Source organism: Scardinius erythrophthalmus (assembly GCF_964197995.2).
Source record: "Scardinius erythrophthalmus genome assembly, chromosome: 3".
NCBI lineage: Eukaryota > Metazoa > Chordata > Actinopteri > Cypriniformes > Leuciscidae > Scardinius > Scardinius erythrophthalmus.
In genome coordinates, this window is record NC_138223.1 from 51,555,154 (window position 1) to 51,579,564 (window position 24,411).

At 40.3% G+C, this 24,411-nt stretch overlaps 1 protein-coding gene across 4 annotated transcripts; it reads right to left on the minus strand.

The window, feature by feature from the left end:
- Positions 1–1,790: 1,790 nt before the first annotated feature.
- On the minus strand, positions 1,791–22,558 carry LOC308688268 (B-cell receptor CD22-like). 4 transcript variants are annotated; one of them, XM_081361229.1, is made up of 11 exons: positions 22,253–22,558; positions 18,965–19,033; positions 18,524–18,761; positions 18,177–18,425; positions 17,835–18,089; positions 17,473–17,721; positions 17,314–17,383; positions 3,712–3,757; positions 3,473–3,553; positions 2,501–2,560; positions 1,791–2,371 (listed from the first exon to the last, which is right to left on the minus strand). In XM_081361229.1, the coding sequence occupies exons 3-11, from the start codon at positions 18,756–18,758 to the stop codon at positions 2,351–2,353; spliced, it is 1,266 nt and encodes a 421-aa protein (XP_081217355.1). In that variant the 5' UTR covers positions 18,759–18,761; positions 18,965–19,033; positions 22,253–22,558; the 3' UTR covers positions 1,791–2,350. The 4 variants fall into 4 exon arrangements, with proteins under 4 accessions (XP_081217355.1, XP_081217352.1, XP_081217353.1 ...); XM_081361226.1 differs by having other exon boundaries at positions 18,524–18,871; XM_081361227.1 differs by having other exon boundaries at positions 18,524–18,871; positions 22,331–22,527.
- Positions 22,559–24,411: the final 1,853 nt, after the last annotated feature.

Consider the following 24,411-nt stretch of genomic DNA (forward strand, 5'->3'; position numbering starts at 1 on the left):
TGAAAAGTTTTGTATTCAATTTCAAAAATGGCCAGCTCAGCATCTTGTCTTTTATCATGACAGGGGTCGCTGGAATACCTTACTTGATTGTGATTGGCAAAATGTAATATTCACCCATAATATTTCTGAATAACGACCATTGCACATTAACAACACTGTATGACTGACCGTTCATAATACGTCCTGCATAGCTGTGCTCCTCTTCCTCCTCCCGCGAACGCCGCAAATATGATAATAATCAACTCGTATTTGTAGGAAGAGTGTTTTTAAAGTAATTTCGCCCCCGTGTTTTCTCTGGTGGGCTGCAGTCTCGATCCGAGCGGGAGATTGAAAACCCGAAGTGGAGCGCGAGCGGTGGAAAGCAGCTTCACAGAATTTCAAGCAGCTTCACAGAAAGTGGATGAGTCCATATTACAATTTAGAGTGTTCTGTTATCACGTAGGGGAGAGTGGGGTGATTTGTGCCAGGGGGGGAAGTAGTTCCACCCTTGTTTCTGGAAAACCATAGAAGAAATTGGTCATGTGACCACATAATTTTGAAAAGCAAACACTTTTACTCGTCCTCCAAAGAAGAGAGACACATGGCATGAGAGTTAAGCACATTTTAGTGCAAAAAAATGTTTTTTCCCTTTCAAAGTAAAATTTCTATGATTAAGGTTTTTTGATTGTAGTGTCTGAACAATTATAGACAAGTTTGAAAACATTTCACACATGTTTTACTGCTTTAGTAGTCTAAAAAATGAGTCTATACAGTTAGCATGATGTTAGCTCTTAACTGCTGGATCATGCTAGTTATTCAAACTTGTGGGTCTGGGGTGATTTGTGCCAAAGGGCCTGGGTTAAGTTGTGCCAGATCCAGACCACCTAGAGACCTACATACTCACAGGGGATAATCTTGAGAAGTGAGGAGATGGGCATGCCTCATCATTGTTTGACTTAGGCCTGCCTGCTATTAGTTTAATTTAGCTAACACTGATTTCAGTTTTGAGTTTGCACTATGTTATTAAAGAGAAGTTTTATTCTGTTTATAAGTGGCCTATGTCACAATAGGATGTTTAGAAATTAGCCTAGTCACTTTATTCTTATATGTTACATAACTGACAGACAGCGCTATGCCAACAGGCATCTATTGCCAAAGCCTTTTTGCCTGAAATGATTCACAAATATCATATATATTGTGTTGCTATGGTGCTCTAAATGGTTGCTAGGGCGTAGCTTGATAGCTTCACAATGATCCTGAGAGACTGATTGGTCGTCTGAGTAAAATGAGCCCGCCCCTTGTCTCTATGACACTGTGATCCAGAGTTATGTTCAATACAAAATCCCTATGCAATTGACCATAGTAGGAAAAACGCATGCTATGGTATTCCAGGGTGACAATATCTAAATAAACCTTAAATGAGTAATTTTGTATTGAATTTATCTTGCTTTCATATAGCATTACAGTTCATAACATTAAAATGTTCTGTTTTACTTCAGAAAGCACTGGCACAATTTACCCCCAATGTATTCCCCTAAAGGCACAACTTCCCCCGCACCAGGGGCAAGTTGTGCCATGAGACCACTTTTTTCCCAAGAGCTATATTTCTGAAACAATTTATTTCAGATCCAAAGTTATTGTTCTCAGGGATGCACCACATCCTGAAATATATGTACATCCTTAAGTTGAAGGCATTACTGCCATGGCCTCACTTTAAAGTCACTGAGTAAAACCTGGCACAACTCATCCCACTTTCCCCTAACTGTCTATGTTATGTATTTCAGAAATGTAGCCTATACAAAACCACAGTTAGCTTAATTTGTGTTATTTATTTAAACAATGTAGAGCATTTAATGCAGATACAATGAGTTCATTGAAGTAATAAATACTACTAAAGAAATGATTATGACATTAAGAAAATATAGCATTGGTGCATGTTGATTCAGAGTTTGCTGAATCTGACTAGATATTTTTTTTCTCTAGCATGTAATGCACTTTAATATTTATTATGCTGTTAATCTGCTGTATTGAATGACAGAAAAGTGTGGAAGACATGTACTTTGTACAAGAGCCTATTTTTTTCTGCCTTTCATTTGAAACATAAACAACAATACTGATGATTAAGATTGAAAACATTCTAAATGAAGTAAGCTTCATACGTGATAAAAAAGCATAAAGTAAATACACACTTCAGTGATTACAAACTTTGCATCAATTCATTAACCTTTTTCTTCCATTTTCGCCAAGGCATCCATCTATAAAATTATCCTTAATATACTTCAGTTATACGTCATGACACTCCTGTCAATCATTCAGGGCTCCTCCCACAAAGAGATGCATTAAGGCTGTAATATTTACTGTGTTCAAAACACTACAGCCTCTTCTTGTTAGTCTGAATAAGAAAGAAAGAAAGTAAAAACTTTAATACTGAAATATTTAAATAAAAGCATCAACAACATGTGTCAATAGGAAAGGCTAATAGATTGGGTTTTGCCTCTATCTAGTGGGTATTCTTACTTACTGGAAGATTTCCATACAGAGACGAGTCCAGTTCGGGTTTACAATCATCAAGTTGAGTAGCCTTTATGAATGAAGACAAAGTAAAAACAGGAGTGTGTTATTTATATTCCCATATATAGACATTTTCACAGTGACATTAATCCATGTATCATTCGTTCAGTCGTTTTTTGATTTAATATTGAAAGTAGAAAAATGAGAAAAGCTTTTTAGTTTTTTCCAAAAGGACGAAAAACAAGAATTCAGCTTGATTTTTCGTTCTGAGGTAGAAAAATGAATTATAAACAGCTTGAATATTCGATTTCTACACGTGTGCGGGAATGAAACGCCCCTTTCCTCTGATTTGTCAGCCGAAGATCAAACTGATCCGTCATCAGTTCTTCCTCAGTTCTGCACTGCAGAATAAGAGTCCTCCGCTGCTGCTGCTGATGTGCGGATTCTTATCTCGTTTTATTGCAACTACATTTCATCTTTTTTTCATCAAAAAAGTACCGAGGAAGAGCCTAGACTGGGCTTTCTTCAGATATAAATTCACCTACGCTTTGCATCAGCTTGGTATGGCAGGGTAAATGACGGCTGTTAGCATGGTCTCCCTCTCGCCCAGTAAGTTTAAAAAAATAACATAGTTAATTGTAAATTAAATATTTTAAACACTAATACAAAAAGGAAAGAATAATGCATTGACTAGCCTATATAATAGGCCTAACGTTCACGCATGAACTGTCATTCAGACTTACTATCTAACTACAGGAGAACAGAGATATTAAAATACAAAATAATACAATGAATTCTTGTTTTTCGTTTTTTTGGAAAAAATTATAAAATGAAAAAGGAACTCTTTTCTCATTTTTCTGCTTTCAATATTAAATAAAAAAACGACTGAACGAATTAACACTGATTGACATTGAGTGTTTGAGTGTTTAATTCCTTTTGGCTAAAGGTGAAGAGAGTTTAGTCTTCTGTAGGAAACACTTACCATTACATTCTCATACACAAGATCACTCAATTCAACATCATAAGCGTTACGTCTGTCATGACGTGGTCTGGAATGATTCATCTTTGCCATTAAAGAAAAAACAGAATAAAGACAAAATAAATAACGTCTATAAACAACTCACGAGAAAAAGTCACTGCTACATTCAGACTTTCAATCATTTAGATACCAATTCATTTCCCTGATTAATAAACTTCTGATAATTATTCTGATAATTATACCTGAGATTCCTGTGTGTCATTTCTCTTTTTCATCCTCCTGATTCCCCTTTAAAGACAGTGATTTGACACAATTACAACCAATCATAATTTATTTGATGTTTAATACACAGCTATGAGTAAAGAGATGTATCTATAGGATGGGCTGTTTTGAATGTGATGAAATGTGGTGTATCTTCAGGATTTGCTGCAGTAATGATGTGAACTTCAGATTTCCTTATTCAATAATTTGGAAAGTTTGCCGTGGCTCATGTTAGATATGTTTTATAATAAATTATGTTCCCATAATTGATTGTTGTCTAAAGGTACAATATAGGGCTGCACGATTAATCGAAAAAAAATCACGATCTCGATTCAAACATAAATGCGATCTCATTTCTTAAAGATGGCGATTCACTTCCGTGTATTTCCCTGCATTCAGATCATGCTGTATTCACGCGTTATTGGTCACACTCACACAATAACAAAATATAGGGTTGTGATGGCTGACCGACATCACGATAGCCACCATCGTGATGCCACGACCCCCACCCTGTCAGACCAGCCCAGTCTCACGGCAGTTCGTGAAAGGTCACGTAAGTTATATCTATTGATTCGTGTACACTAGTGGTTGGGAACGGAACCTATGGCTCGAGAGGCACATCTGGCTCTTTGGCAAAAATCATGTGGCTCGCAAGCGCAAGGTCTCTCACCCTTAAAGCTACACTGCGTGATTTTTACCCCCATCTAGCAGTGAAATTGTATATGACTACCCAGTGAATATTAGTTTCCGTTCCTCTCAATTCCGAGGGCGTTTTAACTCCTACGGTGGCCGTATTATTCCAAGATTAACATGGCTTCCAGTTATCGACTTCGTCCATGACAATAATAAACAATACGTCTAAAATGAATAAAACTACAGGACAGATGTCAGGAGGTAAACGTCACCCTTGGAATCGGCTATCCCAGCATAATCAGATTAGGCTAACGTTACATTGTGTACAAAGTAAAAGCAATTAAAAATAACTAAAATTTACAGTGTCCTTTTTTTAATATAACTTAAAAAATTGCGCCTTTAAAACTATTCATTACCTGTGATCCGTCGCAGCACAGATTTATGTTACAAGGTAAACAATACTTTTTCACCATTGACGCGAGGATGAAGTTATACTAGAGGTCGTTCTGGCGTTATGCACAACCATGCTATGGTTAGACAAGCAACTATAAAACTTCGAATTTACACAAATGAATTACAACAGGCTGAATTACCTGTCGAGAAGAAAGCAGGCAACCTCGGCGTCCGTTTTAAAATCTTTTCTCCTCATGAGCTCTTTCCATCTGGGAAAAGCTACTCCAATATTGACTATGGTCTTGCTGATTTGTCTGTCGCGTTGACGTTTTAATTCTCTCTTTCAAATGTGAGTACACACACACACACACACACACACACACACACACACCGCACTATCTTTCAAATCTGCCGGCACTCGCGAGCTCGCGAGTAATCTCCCCCTCGCATTCGTCACGGTGTCACTGAGTGAAAAACACAAAAGGCGAAGCTTGAATTTACAGGCATGTCCCTCTTTGGCTAATGTAGTTTCAAGATGGAGGGGCAACATGGCGACCGGCATTCGAACCCCTCACCCGTATGTACATTCAGTGGCAGATTATAAACTTAAGAGAATACTTTATTACTTGAAAGAAGTAAATATACATTAATGAGCACATATATTTTTGAAAGAACTAAGTGTTTTTTGCTAAGAATCAACTAAAAAAGTTACACAGTGTAGCTTTAACCAACAAGCAATTAAAAAATGAAGACACATCAACAGAGATCGGCTCTCTGCAGAAAAAGCAGCCAATTACAATTCCCTTGTTGTACAGCCTACCAAAGTTAATAAAAAGTGTATGAAGTTGTACCGGCAAAAGTGCGTGTTCAGTGCTGTTCGCGAGTGTCACAACTCATGAGTCACCCCAGCAATCCACTAACCACTTACGTTTCTGTGGTAAATTGTAACCTGGATTCAAGCAGCTGCAGCTTGTTTAAGGTAACTTAATGACGAAAACCATTTTAGAACAACAGCGAAAATGTAAATGTTGGCTATATAAACTTTAATATATCCTTTTCAGTCCCTCCAGAAAAACGCGATTATGCGATCGCATGATTCAATGCATAATCAGCCGAAGTCCGCATATTTATGCAAGGGACGCATTTTTTCAAATACGCCGCACTTTCGCCGCATAAATTGCAGATTTCCGCGCGTAAAAATATGTGGGCTTGCATGATTTCATAATCCCTGCATTTTAGTTGCAAAAAGTCACATATATCTTAGCAGAAAGTTGAAAAATGTTGCGTTTACTTCACACAAGCGCAGCCATTTCCCCATGCATTTCCCCTGTTGCGATGGGAACGTTATGAAGTGACGTAATTACGCGACATCATTGAAAAGCTGCAAAACCCGCGATGCCGATGAAACCAATAATATCTCCAATAATATCTGTCTGCAGAACCGCAGAGCCACAGTTTTACCCCAGCAGTTTCACCCCAGCAGTTTTACCCCGCGCATGCGCAGTTTCAGGTTGTAATTCAAGCCTTATAAATAGTAATTTATATGCAAAATTGTCGCTATGCCTGTGTTGTATTCTCCGAGGCAAAACAACGATAAAACAGTCCGTTTCCGTTACATTAACCCATACAATTTGTATTATGCATTTCCTGAACATGTACTTGCTAATCAAACACTTTATATGAACAAACTACTAAATCTGCTTGTTCTTTTAATGCGCCTTGTGTCCACTGATCTAAATAATTAGTTGTTATGACGACTTATTTGTTCCCTCGTTTTAATAAATCGTGGACACGTTGAACTAATTCCCTCCCTCATTTTGATTTAACGAATTACATGGCCACAATATAGTAAAACGAGGGAACAAATTAGTATAACCTGCTGAGGTATTATTAATTCGTGACCACGAAACAATATTCACCTGAATATTCACCAATTCACAAAAATATAGGTCTTTTTTAATATATTTGTTGGGGCAATCACTTTTTTTTCTCTTTCATCAAACCGCAGCTTTTGCAAGATCCCGCAATTTTTGCAAGTTCCCGCAATTTCATCGCATAAAATTGCATAAATATCCTGCATATTCCATCGCATTTTTTAAGAAAACGTGCCGCATAATCAAGGATTTTTGCCCGCAACGATCACAAAAAAACTCTGCGTTTTTCTGGAGGGACTGCCTTTTATTGAAACGGGTGCTTTGCTGTCCTTTTACTTAAACTTTTGCGCAGAGACCGGTTTATGACCGGCCTATAAATGTGTCGTATTTTTGATAATCTGCGCAGATTTCAGTTGAAGATTCTGTTTAAAGTTATTAATAACAAATCATGAATGAAGGAGAAAGAAAAGAGCAGAATGTGCTTTATATTCAAAAGAAATATTAAAAGCGCGATAAGTCGCGAAAGAGAACTGAATTCTACTGACAGGATATTGTGCACGCGCTCCGAGCGCAACACGGACAAGCAGTCTTTGTCTCCGGTTGCGTGTCTAAACGGCCAAATAAACAGAAATATTTCTGTGGTAATTTGTACTATAGATGAACACAGACAACGGCATATCTTTAGCCTGCTGGCATATTTACTGAACTGTTCCCATGACAACACAGAGATACATTTCTACGGCCCCAGGTACGGGGCATCCCGAGGGTCATACTACATCTCCCCTTCTCCCAAAGTAGTGATAAAACCTTAAATAAATGTTCACACTGGCAGAACTGCCTTAACCGTAGGTCACCTAGTCTGTTGGAAAGTTAAACCTGGACCAAAGATATCAGACAGAATAAACATAAACATAGCACTGTCTATAATGCTTAATTATAGGTGCTGAATACTATGTTACAAAGTCTTTAAGCCACCCTGGGGCTTTCACCTCTCTCCTTGGGTGGACTCTCTGTATCCTCCCCCCCTCCCCTTGCCCTTCTTCTGGCCCTGCTGCCTGTTCCATGTCCTCCACGGCTGGTGGTGGGGCTTGTATCTCTGGGAGGGGTCTGAGGTGTGCTTTGTTTCTCCTCACCTCTTCTGAGTCCGTTTCCACTACATATGAGCGGGGCGTGTCTGCTTTTCTAATCACTGTGGCCGATTCTTTTGTATTTGTGATCCAGACTCGCTGACCTGCTTTTAGCTCCGGTCTCACCGTAGCTTTGTGTCTGTGATTAAAGTCAACTGTCTGTGTGTGTTTCAGTTGTTTGTCCTTGTCTGCAAAGGCCTTCCTGTTTGGCCATTGAGGTTTGAGTTGAACAGGTGAGACTGGCAATGGTGAGCGCAGTCTCCTGCCCATCAGGAGTTCTGCTGGCGATGGTCCGTGATGCAGCGGTGTGACCCTGTAGGCCAACAGAGCCCTGTATGGGTCAGCATTTTTCTTCAATAGCCCCTTGACAGTCTTCACCGCCCTCTCTGCCTCTCCATTGCTCTGTGCAAAATATGGGCTGCTGGTCACATGTCTGAAATCATAGTCCATGGCAAATGAGGAGAAAGTGCCTGAAGAAAACTGAGGGCCATTATCAGTTATTAGTACTTCAGGAACCCCATGTCTAGCAAAAATGGATTTAAAGCCATTGATAACTCCTGCTGATGTGGTTATTGGGGTTTTAATTACTTCAATGTATCGAGAATAGTAGTCCACTAACAATAAGTAAGAGTCATTTTCCCAATAAAACATATCCGCTCCTACTTTCTGCCAGGGCCGCTGTGGCAGCTCTGAGGGTATCATTGGTTCTGGGTGAAATGGTTGGTTTTTAGCACACACCTCACACTGGGCCACCATTCTTGTGATTTGAGCACCCAGTCCCAGCCACCACACTGACTGCTGGGCCCTCAGCCTGCATTTGGTTGTCCCCATATGTCCCTCGTGTAGTCTGCACAGCATTTCCTTCTGTAATGTCTCTGGTATAACAATCCGTTGCCCTTTCATCAGAAGGTCACCATTCATGTGTAGCTCACTGTGGTGGACCCAATAGGGTTTCAGTTGCTGGGACAGCTCTTCCTGCCGTGGCCACCCTCTCTTGCACTGTGACATCAGCTGGCTACAGATAGAATCCCTCTGTTGGTGCTCAGCTATCTGTTGAAGTTTAGACTGGGATGCAGGTAAGTTTTCACGTATCATATTAATGAAGACCTGCACTTCCCCTTCCAGTTGTGCCTCTTCTTCGGTCAGTGGCCGTCTCACCGGGGCCCTGGAGAGTGTGTCTGCTGTGATGAGAGCCTTCCCTGGCACGTAAATTATCTTGTACGTGAACCTCAGCAGTCTGAGACGGAATCGCTGAACTCTGGGAGGTAAGTCATCCAACGCTTTTGTCCCCAACAAGGCCAGTAGTGGTTTATGGTCTGTCTCTATCGTGAATGGTAGGCCTATGAGGTATGAACTCAACCTTTCACATGCCCAGGTGATGGCCAACGCCTCCTTTTCAACCTGGGCATAACGTTGCTCTGTTTCAGAAAGGCTTCGAGAGATGTAAGCGATTGGGCGCCACTCCATGTTATCCTGTCTCTGCATAAGGACAGCCCCCAGGCCAAAGGATGATGCGTCTGCAGACACTTTTGTTTTGGCTTGTGGTCTGTACTGAGCCAACACTCTCTGTGATGCCAGCTCCTTTTTGAGGTTTTCAAATGATGTCTGTTGCATGTGGCCCCAAGACCACTCATTGTTCTTTGACAGCAAATCTCTGAGTGGTTTGGTGGTGTCTGCAAACTGAGGGATAAACTTTGCTATGTATGTGACCATCCCCAAAAAACGCCTAACATCTGCTGTATTCTGTGGGATGGGCATATCTGTGATGGCTCTGATTTTCCCGGGGTCAGGTTCAATAGCTCCTGCCCTGATTTTGTGCCCCACAAACAGGACTTCAGGCTGTGCAAAGGTGCACTTTTCATTTAGTGTTAGACCCGCCTCCTGGAGACGTGTCAAAACAGCTGTGAGCCGTTCGTCGTGTTGGGCCCTATTCTCTCCACATATGAGGATATCATCTGCATGGCATATTACTCCACTTAGCCCTTCTAAGAGCTGGGACATGCGTCTCTGGAAGTGTTCTGGCCCTGAGTTAATTCCAAAAAGCAGAACATTAAAACAAAATCGGCCAAAGGGGGTGATAAATGTTGTGAGCTCCCTGCTCTCCTGTGCTAAGGGTATCTGCCAAAACCCACAACGAGCATCCAGCTTTGTGAACACCAGTGTACCATTCAGCTGGGCTAATGATTGGTCCACTGAGGGTAATATGTGTCTTTCTCTGCACACTCCTGTAACAACATTGGCTATCGAATCATTCGTCGTTGGTTTGAATTAACAAATTCAAATACTCTGTGTTGCTAAAAACATTTCTTCCTGAATACAAAAGCTGGTGCACTTTGAACTCGTGAGTGCAAATCAGGCTTTGGCTCCAGCTAGTCGGTGACCAATTGACTTTTACGACACTAATTTCACATCAGAGATACTCCAGAATCCTGGAAACAACATTCCTTATTCCCTGTGGGGAGCTTCAAAAGGACCCACAAAAGAGATAACGAAACACACACACACACACCTTGGTATTAGAACTTAGAAATATAATTTTCATATAAGTACAATGCCATTATGCCTGTCTGTTTAGGTTTGCTTTATAATAGAGGTGTGGTTTTGAAATGTATTCTTTAATCAATAGTGTTTTAGTTAGAGAATGTTCAACAATATTCTCTGGCAATTGCCTTCCCCCCACTTTGCTGTTTTATTGCCTAATGGAATGTCAACTGGGTTTTTAGGAGTGGAGCAGAATTAACGTGGTAATCTTTACTCCTACTTAAATCCTACATTTTCTACTTAAATCCTAAATTTTCTATATGCATAACCACCGAAGAAATGTAAACATGGATGTAATTTCCCATCTCATAATTTTTCTTTTACGTGGTGTAGTTTGTGTATTCTGGTAAACTTTGGTAATAAGGTTAGACAAATCAGGTGTGTACCGTGTTTAGTTCCTCAAGCTTCATATCCATTTGTACCCTATAGGGTACAACACATTTTGGGTAAATCTTATTTCTAGACATGTAACGAACTTTAAAATGCTTGTAAATATGCATATCTTATGTAACTTGATTTTCTTAATCTTCATATGACGTGTGTGATATCGTTGAAATTCTCTCAATCTAACAGAGTCGAATTTCGATAGCAGAATGAAGTAATGTGCATTATTTTACACTTTTTCATATTTCGGGAGCCGAACAGCTCAAAGCTCATCTCCTCATGACTCATCCGAGTGGGCGTGGCCCCAGAGACAAAGACATTTTTCCCGCTTCAGACCTTTGGACGTTCATTGGTTGTTCGCGCGAACAGAGGCGTCAACCCATATTGTCCATAAAAGACCGACTCAGAAACTCCTCTCTCTCTTCTTCCTCCTCAAAAACCCAAGTCCGGACCGGCTTCGGCCTGCTTCTCTTTTCTTTTTATTTATTTCTTTTATGTTTTTCTATAGTCTAGTTTCGTTTTTCCTCTTCGCCTCTGTTCATTCACGAGCTGAATGAACTTAGCCTGAATCATTCCCGGCAACTTCACCACAAAGAAAGAGACTATTTGAAGCTCCCGCGCTCGCACGCGCGCCGGAAGACAGCACGCGCACGCCTCCCCTCAGACGACTCGCGCTGCTTTTAAAGACACGCAGAACCCTGCGGTCCTACATACCTCATACAAAGAGAACCATATGCCATGCAAGTATCGATTATTGAATTGAACTTATGATGTGATTTCTTTGTTGTGTCTTAAGGGTTACTGTCTGTGATTTTGCCATAGCCAACTGCGATCTCTGATCGCAGATTTTTGCTTTCACTTCCGATCTCGTCCCCCATCCTTCTCTCTCTCTCATCCACTCTCTCTTAACCCTTTTCTGGCATTCTATCTTTTTCTAACTCTGATCATTTGATTCTCTCCCACTGTTATTCGTTATCTTGTATTGTTTAACTGTATTATATGTACATAGACATATAATCCGTGTGTATTGTGTAGTTTGATATATTCCTTAGTTCGATGTATTGGTCCAATTATTAAATTCCATATGCCCTTGACTGACTCTGATTTAATTGCCCATGTTACTTAGTCCCTGAAATGTTCGATCTTAGCTATATGCTTTATCTTGGTAGACTACGATTTAAGTAACCTAATTTAGTCTACAAACACCGAGAGTGTCTTTTCAAGGCCTGGAAAAGATACTCTTTCTCGTGTTTGTAAGAAGGATAATTTTCCTTGAGAGTTAATTTAATCTTACGTACAATCTGTTCGCTGGACAAACAGATTGTTTGATAACTAAATTAATTCCATTAAAGTTATCCCATAACTTCGAGCTGAAATAAGAACAATTGATGTATTAATGACGAACCATAACCCGTTATGGTAATCGTTCATATATCAATCTAGTTCAGCTGCGATAAATTAATGTAACTGTAACATACAAAATATTAATCATATTCATGATTAATTATTATAAAAAACCTTTAGATCATTTGAGCTAATATTAATATTAATATTAATATTAATATTAATGTATTACCCATTGTTTTTACACTCCCTCATTGAGTTTGGTCAGGTCAACGCAGATTCTTATCTTACCATTGGGTTTTGGGACCACTACTATTCCTGCACACCAATCAGTGGGTTTCTCTATCTTTGAGATGACCCCCATCTCCTCCATTCTTTCCAGCTCTTCCTTGACTTTGTCAGTTAAGGGGATTGGTACGCGGCGAGGGGTGGTCAGAGCATAAGGGATGGCGTTCTCATTCAGGCGGATTTGGTAATCACCTTCAAGTCTCCCTAATCCACTGCACACCTTTGGAAACCTCTTTTTGAAGACCTCCCCTGAATCTGCTTTCTCTCCCTGTTCTTCAACTGCATCCAATCGCTCAATGAGGTGCAGTTCTGTAAGTGCTGGTAAGCCCAGCAGTGGCCTGGCTAGGTTATCAATGACAAATACAGACTGAGTGGCCTTTTTGTCTTTACTTTCTAGTCTACTCTGTATCTGTCCCACCACAGGCAGTATCTTGTTATTTGGACCATACAGTCTTTTTGAGGTGTGAAGTAGAGGACCATCTCTACTATACTTATATAATTGTGTGGGTATCGCGGTCACTGCTGCTCCTGTGTCTAATTTAAAAGAAACAACTTCCCCATTAATTTTGATGTCTGAGTACCAACCAGCACAGTCTGCCTTCACCTCACCCAGGAAAAGGCTGTCCTGGTAGAGTTGCTCCTCCTCATCTGCCATCTCATGCACAGGCTGCTTGGATTTGCAGACAGCAGCAAAGTGTCCTCTTCTGTGACATTTCCTGCATTCAGCCTCCTTGGCCGGGCAATCTTTCCAACTATGAAATGGCACTCTCCCACATTTATGGCACATCCCTGATGTTCCAGTAGCATTATGTTTTGCTCTTCGTTCGGAATTCCACTCTTTCCTTCGAGCAGGCGAAAGCGCGTGCACTTCATCACTGGGCGCGCTGTGTGCGTGATTTCCCGCGCCGCGCAGCACCACTTGCTGCTGTTTTACAGTTTCACTTTGTCTTACTAAGTTCGTAGCTTTAGACAGAGTCAGATTTGAATCTAACTGTAGCTTTTCGGAAAGTCTGATGTCTCTTATGCCCACTACTATGCGATCACGTATCAGTTCATCTTTGAGAGTCCCGAACTTGCAATATTCCGCCAATTTGTGAACTGCAGTAACAAAGCACTCAGCCGTTTCCCCCGGCTCTTGTTTCCGCATGTTAAACCTGGCCCTCTCGAAAATGACGTTGTGTTCTCCAATGAAATGTTTATCGAAACAGTCTTTTACTTTCTCGTAGATTACCTTGTCCTCTTCTTGTATCGCCGACGCATGTAAGATATCCTCTGCTTCATCTCCCATGGAATATATCAATGTGTTCACCTGGAATGCCTCATCCTTTTTATCCAAACCCGACGCTACTCTGTACCTTTCGAATCGTCTAATCCATTTGGGCCAATTTTGGATGTCTCTGCAGTCAAACTTCTCTGGAGGGCTAATGCGAAATGCATCTCCAACGGCGTAAGCTGCAGAGGGTGGTCCCGCGCGTTCTCTCTCTTCTCTGGACATCTTACTTAAGCTGGCGCGTTGATTTACCTCCAAATAGCGGTGATTTTCCCTGAAAAGTTAATTAAACTGTCGACTATACTGTCACGTCGAAAGCTGAGTTGGTTTTTAACATTAAACACTTCTGACACCATGTGGTAATTTGTACTATAGATGAACACAGACAACGGCATATCTTTAGCCTGCTGGCATATTTACTGAACTGTTCCCATGACAACACAGAGATACATTTCTACGGCCCCAGGTACGGGGCATCCCGAGGGTCATACTACAATTTCAAAATGCTAAGTCGAGTATTCCCGTAAACACAGTAAGTACTACGTACATTCTGTGCCAATTGGAGCAAAAAGCACAGGTTCTATTTAGTTATTTTTATTTATTATATGTTAATGTTCTCTTATGTTCAACAACATAAAGCTTTTTTACAGTGTTATACATTTAAATTGTGTACTTCCATTATCCTAAATGTGTCCAAGAATTTGTAAATTCGGAGAAATTCACAATTTTATAAAGTGCCCGTCCCTGTTCACTTGTCGTCTGTCAATGACGTAATATCCGCGTTATCCCTGGTTTCCGCTTGTACTGCCATAGTAGCCATGGCGACAGATGTGGGCAATGCTCACACTTTTGTTGTTTCGTTCAAATATTATGAACTATGGCAAGCAGACTTTGGGACAAAAGGAGAACTAAAACGAGGATCAATATCAGCGTGGCGTTTACAAGATCCCGAGAGCTCCACGTCCGCGACGAACTTCGACTTGACAGAGACACCGCACTTGCACGTACTTTATTAGACAGGTGAGCAAATGTACATAAAACTAATCAATGTTATATAGCCCAACATGATGAAATGTTAGAATATGATTAGTATGTTATTCTAATGTTGATCTAGCTCACTGCTAGTCTCATTTAGCAAACAAACTGACAGATAGAATAATATTATAATTTTCAACACACTCAAATGCTGTTTAGTATGATAGTGTAACGTTAGACCAAGTGAAACAGCGCTGCATTACCTCACAAGTTTAATTCATCAAATAAACTGACCTGTGTGAGTAGTAATTCTGCACTTGCGGGTAAGTTAGTTCGATATAATTAAAAGTCCTTATTCCTTTTTATCCACAGGACTCGCGTGTGGAGCTGATATCTGTCTCTCATTAGAAATCGAGCCCTGCTTCATACCACAGTCATGTTAAAAACATGAATGCATTCACTCATCCATAAACATTATTAGATCTATCAGCATGACAGCAAGTCCCATTATTCCGCTTATCACTGCGTCATCAACCAACGCCTTTGTTATTGTAAGAGGTTAGCGACCCCTAGTGGCGAAAACAAATTACATATTGTAGCTTTAAAGCAATGATCATTTAATCGATTAATCGTTGACCTCTTAATTCCGAAGCTGGGGGTGCTACTATGGGTATGTTTACACGACAACGATATACTTAAAATGGAGAAGTTTTTCCTTTGAGTTTTCCACGTACAGACAGCACCATTGTCAAAACGGTCCCCATTCACACGGATCCGCGAAAACGACTAAAAACGCTGTATTCTGCTGCCAGGCCATTAGATGGCGATGAAACACTGTAGACTAAACATGTAATACGTATCAGTATTGTCTTCACAAATTCGTGTTTTTGTTGTTTTCAACCCGTTTTCAAAAGTTTGCGTTTGCAGGCACCTAAAACTTGGCTTGGCTTTAAGCTTGGCTTTACAATGAATATAGGGAATATGACTATCACTTAACAAAAAATAATTGCTTTACATGAAAATTTTATCCTTGAAAGACAGATAGCAGAATACAACAAGCATATTTGTTTAAGTTAGAGTCCAAAAGTATTTGTATGAAAAAGCACAGCAGATGCACATGTAAACAGAATACACGGGATTCTTTTGGGCCACGTTTTGGTTTGTAACTTCATGAAACATTAGTAAACCATAGTAGATCACACATCTATATTTAGAGCATGTGATCTCTAACAACTCAAACACAACATAAGACAATGCGTAGATCACAGAGTTACATTGATTGACATGCAGCTTGGCTAAAGCTATAGGACTTCCGGGATCCGATCGAGTCACGATCATGACGCAGTGTTTTCCAACGCATTTGAAAGTTCGGCTAATGGAAACTGGATCTTGGGTGTAGTGGGTGGGTATAGTGGACACAGATGATGTGTAAAGACTAGGAATGTGACTGTGAGAACACTTTTTCCACCAGTTAATCGACGTGTTACAACACCATGAGACACAACCATCCTCTAACCGTATACATACTGGGAACTATATTCTCAGAAGGCGAAGCACTGCTACTTGGGCGGAGTTGAGGCCCAAGTAGCAGTGCTTCCCAAATTTCCTTTAAACCTAATGCTAATAGGGAACCTGCAAAGGATTAGTTGCGTTTTTCATTAAGGATAATAATTAACTATTTAAAAGCGAGGAGCAAAAGAGGGAAAAACTCCAACGTCCCACACCCTCGTGATATTAACGTGACCTTGTTATTCGTACACACTGTGACTATACAAATCACAACATGTAAATAGGAAAATGTTGGCGTTATTTTGTCACTTATTGGAATTAGTATGCTAGCTGGAGCCGTTTACCTCCAGTCTTTGTGCTAAGCTAGGCTAGCGGTGGTCAGGCAGAGTTAGGGCACACACGGAGATGAGAAGGGGATGCATGGACTTATCTAACGCTGGGGGATACGGTGAATAAGCTAAAGTCCCAAAAAGTCGGCGTGTTCCTTTAAATCCTAAATATTGCCAAATAGGTGCTTTTACATTTCGCTTTGAAACCAAATCTTCCGCCATCGTCTTGTCAGTCAGCTCCTCACTCTCGTGATAAATGACTCCTGCTGCTGATCTGTGCTGAGATTCTCGTTCGGCTCACGCTGCATTGAGAAGACACGTTCAGTTTTTAATTGTAGTGTCTGTTCTCTAACTGAACTAAATGATTTTTACTATAAAACATCAAAATGACGTGGGGGGGCGGTGCTGCTATGGGCAAGTGATGTGACTGTTGCGGCTAAACAACGGTAACACCGACAATCACAGCAAGCCTAGTAGAGACCAATTAGACACTGTTTTACAGCAGGAGCATGCTAAGATTGGTTTGTGGCTCAGATTGATGGGTCTTTATTTAATATGCATCATAGAATAGGAGCACACAGTGAAACACATTAGAAACATCTTATGTTCAGTAAAATCACTTGTTTGAAGAGTTTTTTGATCCCTGGTTAAATATGTTTTGAAATAAACGCCTAGCCTACCTAACCCATTTAATGGCTTGAATACATTAATACATTTAGAAAACGTAACTACTGCAGGCTCGCTTCATGTTTACCTCTAATGAAGACCTTGCTTATTCAACCATTGATACGTTTTTTTTTTTTACAGATTAAATAACTAAATAATTGACAATTAAGCTATTGTTGATTAATTGTTAGCATGAATTCACAACCTTCTGACTCATTCACACACACAAGACCACAGACACACGTTTTACCAAATCAGCATCATGATGATCACTGCAGCTCCACAAATAACTCCTATGGATATGTATATCACCAGACTTCCTAATAGCACAAATGTATAAAACATCAAAAAAATAATAATAATTTGCTTCACTTTAGAAAGAGTAATGTAAGTATATGAGCCGCTCTACCTTTAACAGTGACAGTTACAGCGTCTGATCTCTGAGATCCATGTTGATTGTGAGCCTGACAGTAGAAGCGTCCACTCTGTAGTGCACTGAAACTCTGTCCAGATCCAACAGCTGAGGTTTCATTCTCCTTAAACCAGCTGAAGTTCAGAGCAGGAGGGTTTGAGTCACTGATGCAGTTCAGAGTCACTGAATCTCCCTCCACTATTACACCAGATCCACTCATCAACACTGAGGCGTTCCTGGGTGGGTCTAATAACAATCACCAAATTATTTAAGACCTCTTACACATTTTTAAAATGACAAATATGAACCAAATTAATCAAAACAGAGAATTAGCATCTTATATTTTATAATAAACTCACACATGACGTTTAAAGTCACAGCATCAGAGTATTTCTCTCCATGTTCATTGATGGACTTGCACTTGTATGCTTTACTGTCATCAGAGCTGATCTTTGAGATGTTGTAGATTCTTCCAGATCCTACAATCGTTCCTCCTTTAATCCAGCTGATTTCTGCAGGAGGGTTTGAGTCACTGATGCAGTTCAGAGTCACTGAATCTCCCTCCACTATTACACCAGATGGACTTATCAACACTGAGACGTTCTTTGGAGGGTCTAAAAGGGACAAAAATTAAAACCTTGAATAAATTCATTCAGACACAATCTTCAAATTTTAAAAGATACAAATGAATCTGTACTCACACATGACATTGAGCTGAACCTCAGGAGAGATGTGAGTGTGTCCGTCTACAGCACAGCTATATCTGCCTGAATCCTCTCTTCTGACTGACTGCAGCAGGAGTTCATTGTTTCTGTCTCTTCTCTCAGTTAATGGCTGTGAGTTTCTGGACCAGATGAATGTTGCTCTGTCAGTCAGAGCGCAGCTGCTTTTACATCTCAGAGTGACTGAATCTCCCTCTGTCACTCTCTCAGGAGACTCCACCTGAAGATCTGAACACAACACACACATTATATCTAGTGCTGCTGTCATACACTGATTATTATTCAACATAATGCACAGAAGAAGAGATAAACCTCATCAAACTTACCTGTGACAGTAAGAGTCACTCCTGGAGCACCAATCCATTTCACATTAGATTTATCAGTGAGGAATCTGAAATAGTACATGTGTGAATCCTTCAGTGTCACATGACTCAGTCTGACGGTGCAGTTCTGCTGTTTATCTCCCAGATACTGAAGCCTCTGACTGTATTCAGGGTCATTAGACAGATCTGGATGCTCTCCATTAACTTTTTCCAGTGTTTTGGTCCAGAACACTTTCATGATCTGACGTCCAGTAGGGTATGTATAAGTGCATCTCATTATCACTGTTGAGTCATTTACTGCACAGATGTGTGAAGGACTGTAAATCACACCCTCTTTCTGACTACAAACCCCTAAAAAAAGTTAATCCTGAACAAATTAGCAGAAGTTTGTGCAGAAAAACTGCAGAATGCAAAAATTCCTGAGCAAGGGTTGCAGAGACTCACCGTGAATCATGAGCAGAAAGATCAGAGCAAGAGGAGGAGCCATTCTGACTGACGTCACCATAGCAACATCTGCAACAAATTTACAGTGGCTTATTTTCAACTTTAATGTCAGCTTGAAACATAACAACATATACTACTTTATTTATCAAAGAACATGACAGCAACAGTCATTTTTGCACTGCATGAGTTTGTAACTGTCCAACGTCTTTCACTTCCCCGTTTTGACTGACAGCCCATCATAGACAGTAGGACCCTGCCAGAACGATGGCCTTTAATTTCTGTTGTAAACTTTTTCAGCAAAACCAGGAGACGTTTGGGATCACGTTCAAGAAGTTATTCTTTATTGAGGACGTTTCTGCAGTTCTTCCAAACAGTCTGACTAACTTAACTTTACATGGTTTTCTTACAGGCATTTCAGTGACTTCCCCAAATGGTATAAACACAAATGGTCACGAGAACTAAGACTATGTAACATTCACACACACAGTTCAACTCTTAGTTGGAAGATCAAAGACTAACAAAACCCCTGACTATTACAATGTTTAGACAGCTGACTTAAAGCTGACTTGCATTAAAGAGTAAATTAAATTTGATATTCCACATTTCATACTGAGAAACTATTATAAAGCACCTTAGTTGACTTTTGTATCAGTGCATTGCTAATGTTTACACAACATACTCTGGAGCTTGTTGTCACTCTGGTGAATTTGCAGGATTAAGACCTGCGATATTCGCAGACGTTTAACGCCTCGTGACTAAACAAAGGGCGCCAATGTGAGTGTGCACACCGACGTGAAAAACACGTAAAAGCGTCATTTTTTAAAAAACGCCTCGGGCTCGTTTTTTTGGTTTGACGCGCCGTGTCAAAAACTATACGACCAATGAGATTGCCGCTTTTGCTCACGTGTCTGGAGCTTGTGAAGTTACAGTAAAACACAACTTGGGGGCGCTCAAACACAAAACGATCTTGCCAAGCACACATACATAACAGCGAAGAAGATATACGCCAAGTAGCGTCTACACTGCCGGGAAGAAATAAGACGAGGAAGATGCAAGGCAAGATGAATGTAGAGCTGCTGGTCTCGTTGGTGTCGGAACATAAAGAACTATATGACAAACGCGACAGCGACTACAAAAATCTTGATAAAAGAGAACTGTTATGGAGTGGTATGTGTACCGGGGTATTTCTGTTTTACATTAAGCGCCATCTAATGTCAGGGAATGAATTTGCATGTTCACTCGGCTCATCGTCAGCGAAAATCGCTTGGGTGTCAACACAAAAAAAGCGTTGAAAAATGCTGGCGAATAACACCCGCCGATATTCGTCCCGGTGAGTAGGGTGCTTTATTTTTAAAATCCAATATATAGCCTAAGACTTTTTTTAAATATATAAGTCTTGGGTATAAATCCTTATAATCTATCTTCATTATATAGATATCTGTTATGTAAAATATTAAAAATGATTTTTTTATCAATTTGTTTTTCGCCAACAAATCACTTCTTGAGAAAACAAATTTGTGCAATTGGACTTTTGATTTTAAACCATATAGTTACGGAGACAGCCCTGTGACAACTAGCCCCAACTAATCCCTCTCACTTAAGATATTTAACAGAACAGTTATAAAATCATGCTCTTACCCGTTTCACCAACACCCGTGACCAGTGACAGCACTACAAATGATCAGGATGAAACCAGTATTGTTGTTTTCACACTCTGAATGACATGTGATTAACACCTTATATTTTAATATGAGCTTATGACACCTCAACTAGTGCAGATCGAGCAGAGGAAGTATCATTGATCTTGACGCAATACAGACACAGTCAGGCAGTAAGTAATCCAGATACGAGGAGGAATAGTAGACTAGAGAAGTGCTGATGAAAGCAAGACGGCAAGACATGAACACCAGAACGATCTGACAATGAACACAGCAAACACAAGGCTACATATAGGGAATGGTGACCAACTATCCTGGTTTGGAAACTGCTGGATCCGGGATTGTAAAACACTGGAAGGAATTGCAGTGGCAGTGACGACAAAAACACATTTCATCTCCAGCATCGGCAAATGTGCATTTGACAAACCTCCAATTTACTGATTTATTAATAGTAATCTGGAAGTTAAATAAAGAACTTAAAACACGCAGATAAAGCAGAATTGATTAAAACTACTAAGATTTTTATTCAGTCAGTGGCCTTGTTCTTCTTGAATGATCATGTCTCTAAACATGGTCAAAAATACAGTTTCCTCTTTTGTGGGTGAGAAAACCAAACTTGTGAATCTCTGACAGCCTCATCACAGTGTGATCACGTGACCTTCATACGCCAATGAGAGACGCTGAGGGACATCACACCCAGGAGGAAGAGGAAATCAGCTTAAAATCAGCAAAGTGATTCTCAGAAATGGAAAGAGGGAAATGAATGCATATGCAATCCAGGACGATGGATCTGACAGAACTATCCTCCTCCACAGTGCAGCTCAGCAGTTGGGCCTCAAAGGTCAACCTGAAGACCTTCTGTTTCGAACAGTCAGGCAGCAGTTAAGTAAGTGGAGAAATAATGGCAGACGTACGTACAATTAAAGGATTTGCATCGGATCCAGACTGGACCAGGATGTCGTGGAACTCCTGGAAAGGAAGACCGTAAGAGTCGAGGTGGATGGTGTCAAGCAAAATGCAACCCTTCTCTTGTGTGTCAAGAACATGGCCAAACTCAGAGCAGCCAAAGAGGCAGTAGGGCTGGGCGATACGTCCGCGATAATTAATGCGATATGGCTCAGCTTGTCAGTGAACTACGGCTCTGTGTAGTAAATGCCGCTTCATCTGAAAGCAGGTGATGGCGATTTACTACTAATCAAGGAACCGGCTTTACTGACGAGATGCGCATAACAATGTCATGCGATATATCGGCCAGCCCTAACCGTGATTCTTTTTTCTTGAAATTAATTTATTGAGTTTGATGGGACTCTATAAGATCATCTTCACTAAAACCCTTAGTCTCGCTTCCTCTTTTGTGTGTTGATAAGAGGCCTGCGAACTGCTTTAAACCTTTATACAAATCCTGACCTGACAGAAGCTGTATCCTGTACAACACAGACATTTGCTTTTTCTTGTTCCATAATGCTTTAAGAGAACCACAAATTACCACTTTATAATTCAGGAAAACAAGGAGGAGATTGGTTGCAACTAGGAAAGGGATTTGTCATTCCACTGCACATATGGCAGTAATCTAGACTGAAGGCCAACTGCACTGCATACGTGTTAAATTAAAACTAGCAATAATACTCGCCTCTAAACTTGGAGTAATAGTAATGGAGGGATCGAAGGCTCGCAATATAAGTTTGTAGAGTTCTAGCTACAAACTTACAACCGGTGTGACCAGTGTTGTAGCGTCATCTCTTCAGGCTCCGCACTGACAGCTGCATTTAGAGGGTCCGCGAAGAGGTCTATGCTTTCTAGTATGCATTGACAAGAGGCATTAAATCACTCTTGAGGTTTTTTGAAGAGCTGCATGGAACAACACTGTATTCAGCTTGTTTATATCAGGAACACACTTACTCGTGTGTAACTTGTGCATTCAGTACTCCTTGAGTCCCCCTGGTGGGCTGGATAGAACAACAACTTTTACAATACCCTAACATATGCAAGGCTGGATGATGTGAAAGACCTGGAAGTGAATTCTGAACTGCTCTAGTAGACTTTCAATTTCTTTTCTGTACTTGGCGAAACACATCTTGCATTTGGGAACATCTTTGCTCATCTCATCTCAAATCCACTGTGAAAAAGGTTAAGTTTACGTTGCAAAGCGTTCATATGTGCATAGAGGTCTGAAACAGTCTGAGACTGACCTTGTGTTCAGATAATTCAGATGCACAGTCATATCTGTGAAGAAGGCCATGTCACAAATAAATTCTGGATCCCATAGTTTGCTGCTGTAAGCGCTTTTTTAAATGTGGAAATCAACTGATCAGACAGTATTTGCAACTGTTGTTGTCTCATCTCTTACTGAATTGTATGATGGATGATGATATCTCACAGCTAAATAATGCACTGGCTATTGCGCTCTTCGCTAGGTCCGTGAAATCAAGTATACTCGCTCTGCTCCTTGGTATAACAACAACCTTCCTCTCCTTTAGTTATAATGCGAGTGCGGCAAGTTTTTCGGGTGCCCTGTTTTCAGAAATTTGTGTCCTGCAGTGCTTAACATAATTAATGAATCCTTAAGTACTGCTGTTGTCACAGATGCATAAAAAAATGCTGCTGTTAGTCCTGTACTCAATAAGCAAAATTTAGATTTGGATGATTTAAAGGCACACTATGCAAGATTTGTACCTTAATATAACAGCTTCAAAATCATTTCGATGGTAAACAAACTAGTAGGGTGAATCATCCCGATAGCAAAGCAGGGGACGCCGCTGGCAAAACCAGCAATGCAGGTTTAAGAGGTGGCGCACCGACAAATCTCGCGAGAATCATGACTTGCTTTATGGCACGACGTCTCATACATCAACAACATATGAAGCAGCCTCTATGGAAGACACTAGCACACATTTCAGACGTGAATCATGGCAGAGTCGACGAAGAAAACGAAGAAAGCGCGGTCAGAAAAGTCAAGGAAAAGAAACCAATGGCTCTGCGTGAGTGGTGTTTACGACAGTAACGTTAAATACAAGTACTCTACAGCGACTCGCTGTTTGAGAAAAATGTAAACTACAACCAATTGTTTTGTAGTCTCTTGTTTCTTTCTCTCTTTTGTTTTGGAAGTGTTTGTGTCCAGGTACGGAGCTGATTGGCTCCTGCAGGCTAATGACTGGCTCATCTTAATTGGTGCATTTGATTCCAGGCACACCTTAAAAGTCCTGATGTCACTTCCTTTGGGAGGGAACATTGTGTTGTTGTGAGGACAGAATTGTTGGTTTTCGTGGCTCTGTATGCATGATTAGATGAATTTTGACTGTTAAGAGTGATCATTGTTTGTTCTCAGAAAAGAATTACAGGTTGTAAGTAGGAAACTGTTTGGTATTTCGACCCTATTGACTGTTACTGACACTGATTTGGATTTCCCTTTTAACACTGTTTGCTTGAGCTTGTAAATAGTTTGTCTATCATTGTAAATCTTGAGGGTTTGGGAAAGTAAGGAGTTTGACGCCATTATTGTTTATTGTAAACCTTTTAAATCTCTGTTTTGGCTAGGCAGTTAGGTTACTTTTATTTTATTTTATTTTGGTTAGGTTTTAGGAAAGAAGTTAAAGTAAGAAATTTTGTTTGTTATTTTGGCCAGGTCAACTCCCGAAGAAAAGTTCCCTATTTATTTATTTTGATTCTTGTATTTTTGTTTGGTTTCATTAAACTCTCAAAAGATTCCTCGCTTCCACTCTTTCATTTCATGTTGTGTCCTTTACCCCTAGACGGGGCGTAACAGTGCCTTTAAATAACTAATCGACCTAT

Bases quoted from the DNA above. Each gene is read 5' to 3' on its own strand.
- LOC308688268 (XM_081361226.1), bottom strand. From the start codon at position 19,025: ATGGTGACGTCAGTCAGAATGGCTCCTCCTCTTGCTCTGATCTTTCTG. The intron at 18,426-18,523 runs GTAAGTTTGATG...TGTTGTGTTCAG, and splicing joins AGTGACTCTTACTGTCACAG to ATCTTCAGGTGGAGTCTCCT. The intron at 3,758-17,313 runs GTAAAACGTGTG...CTGTCTTTAAAG, and splicing joins ATCATCATGATGCTGATTTG to GGGAATCAGGAGGATGAAAA.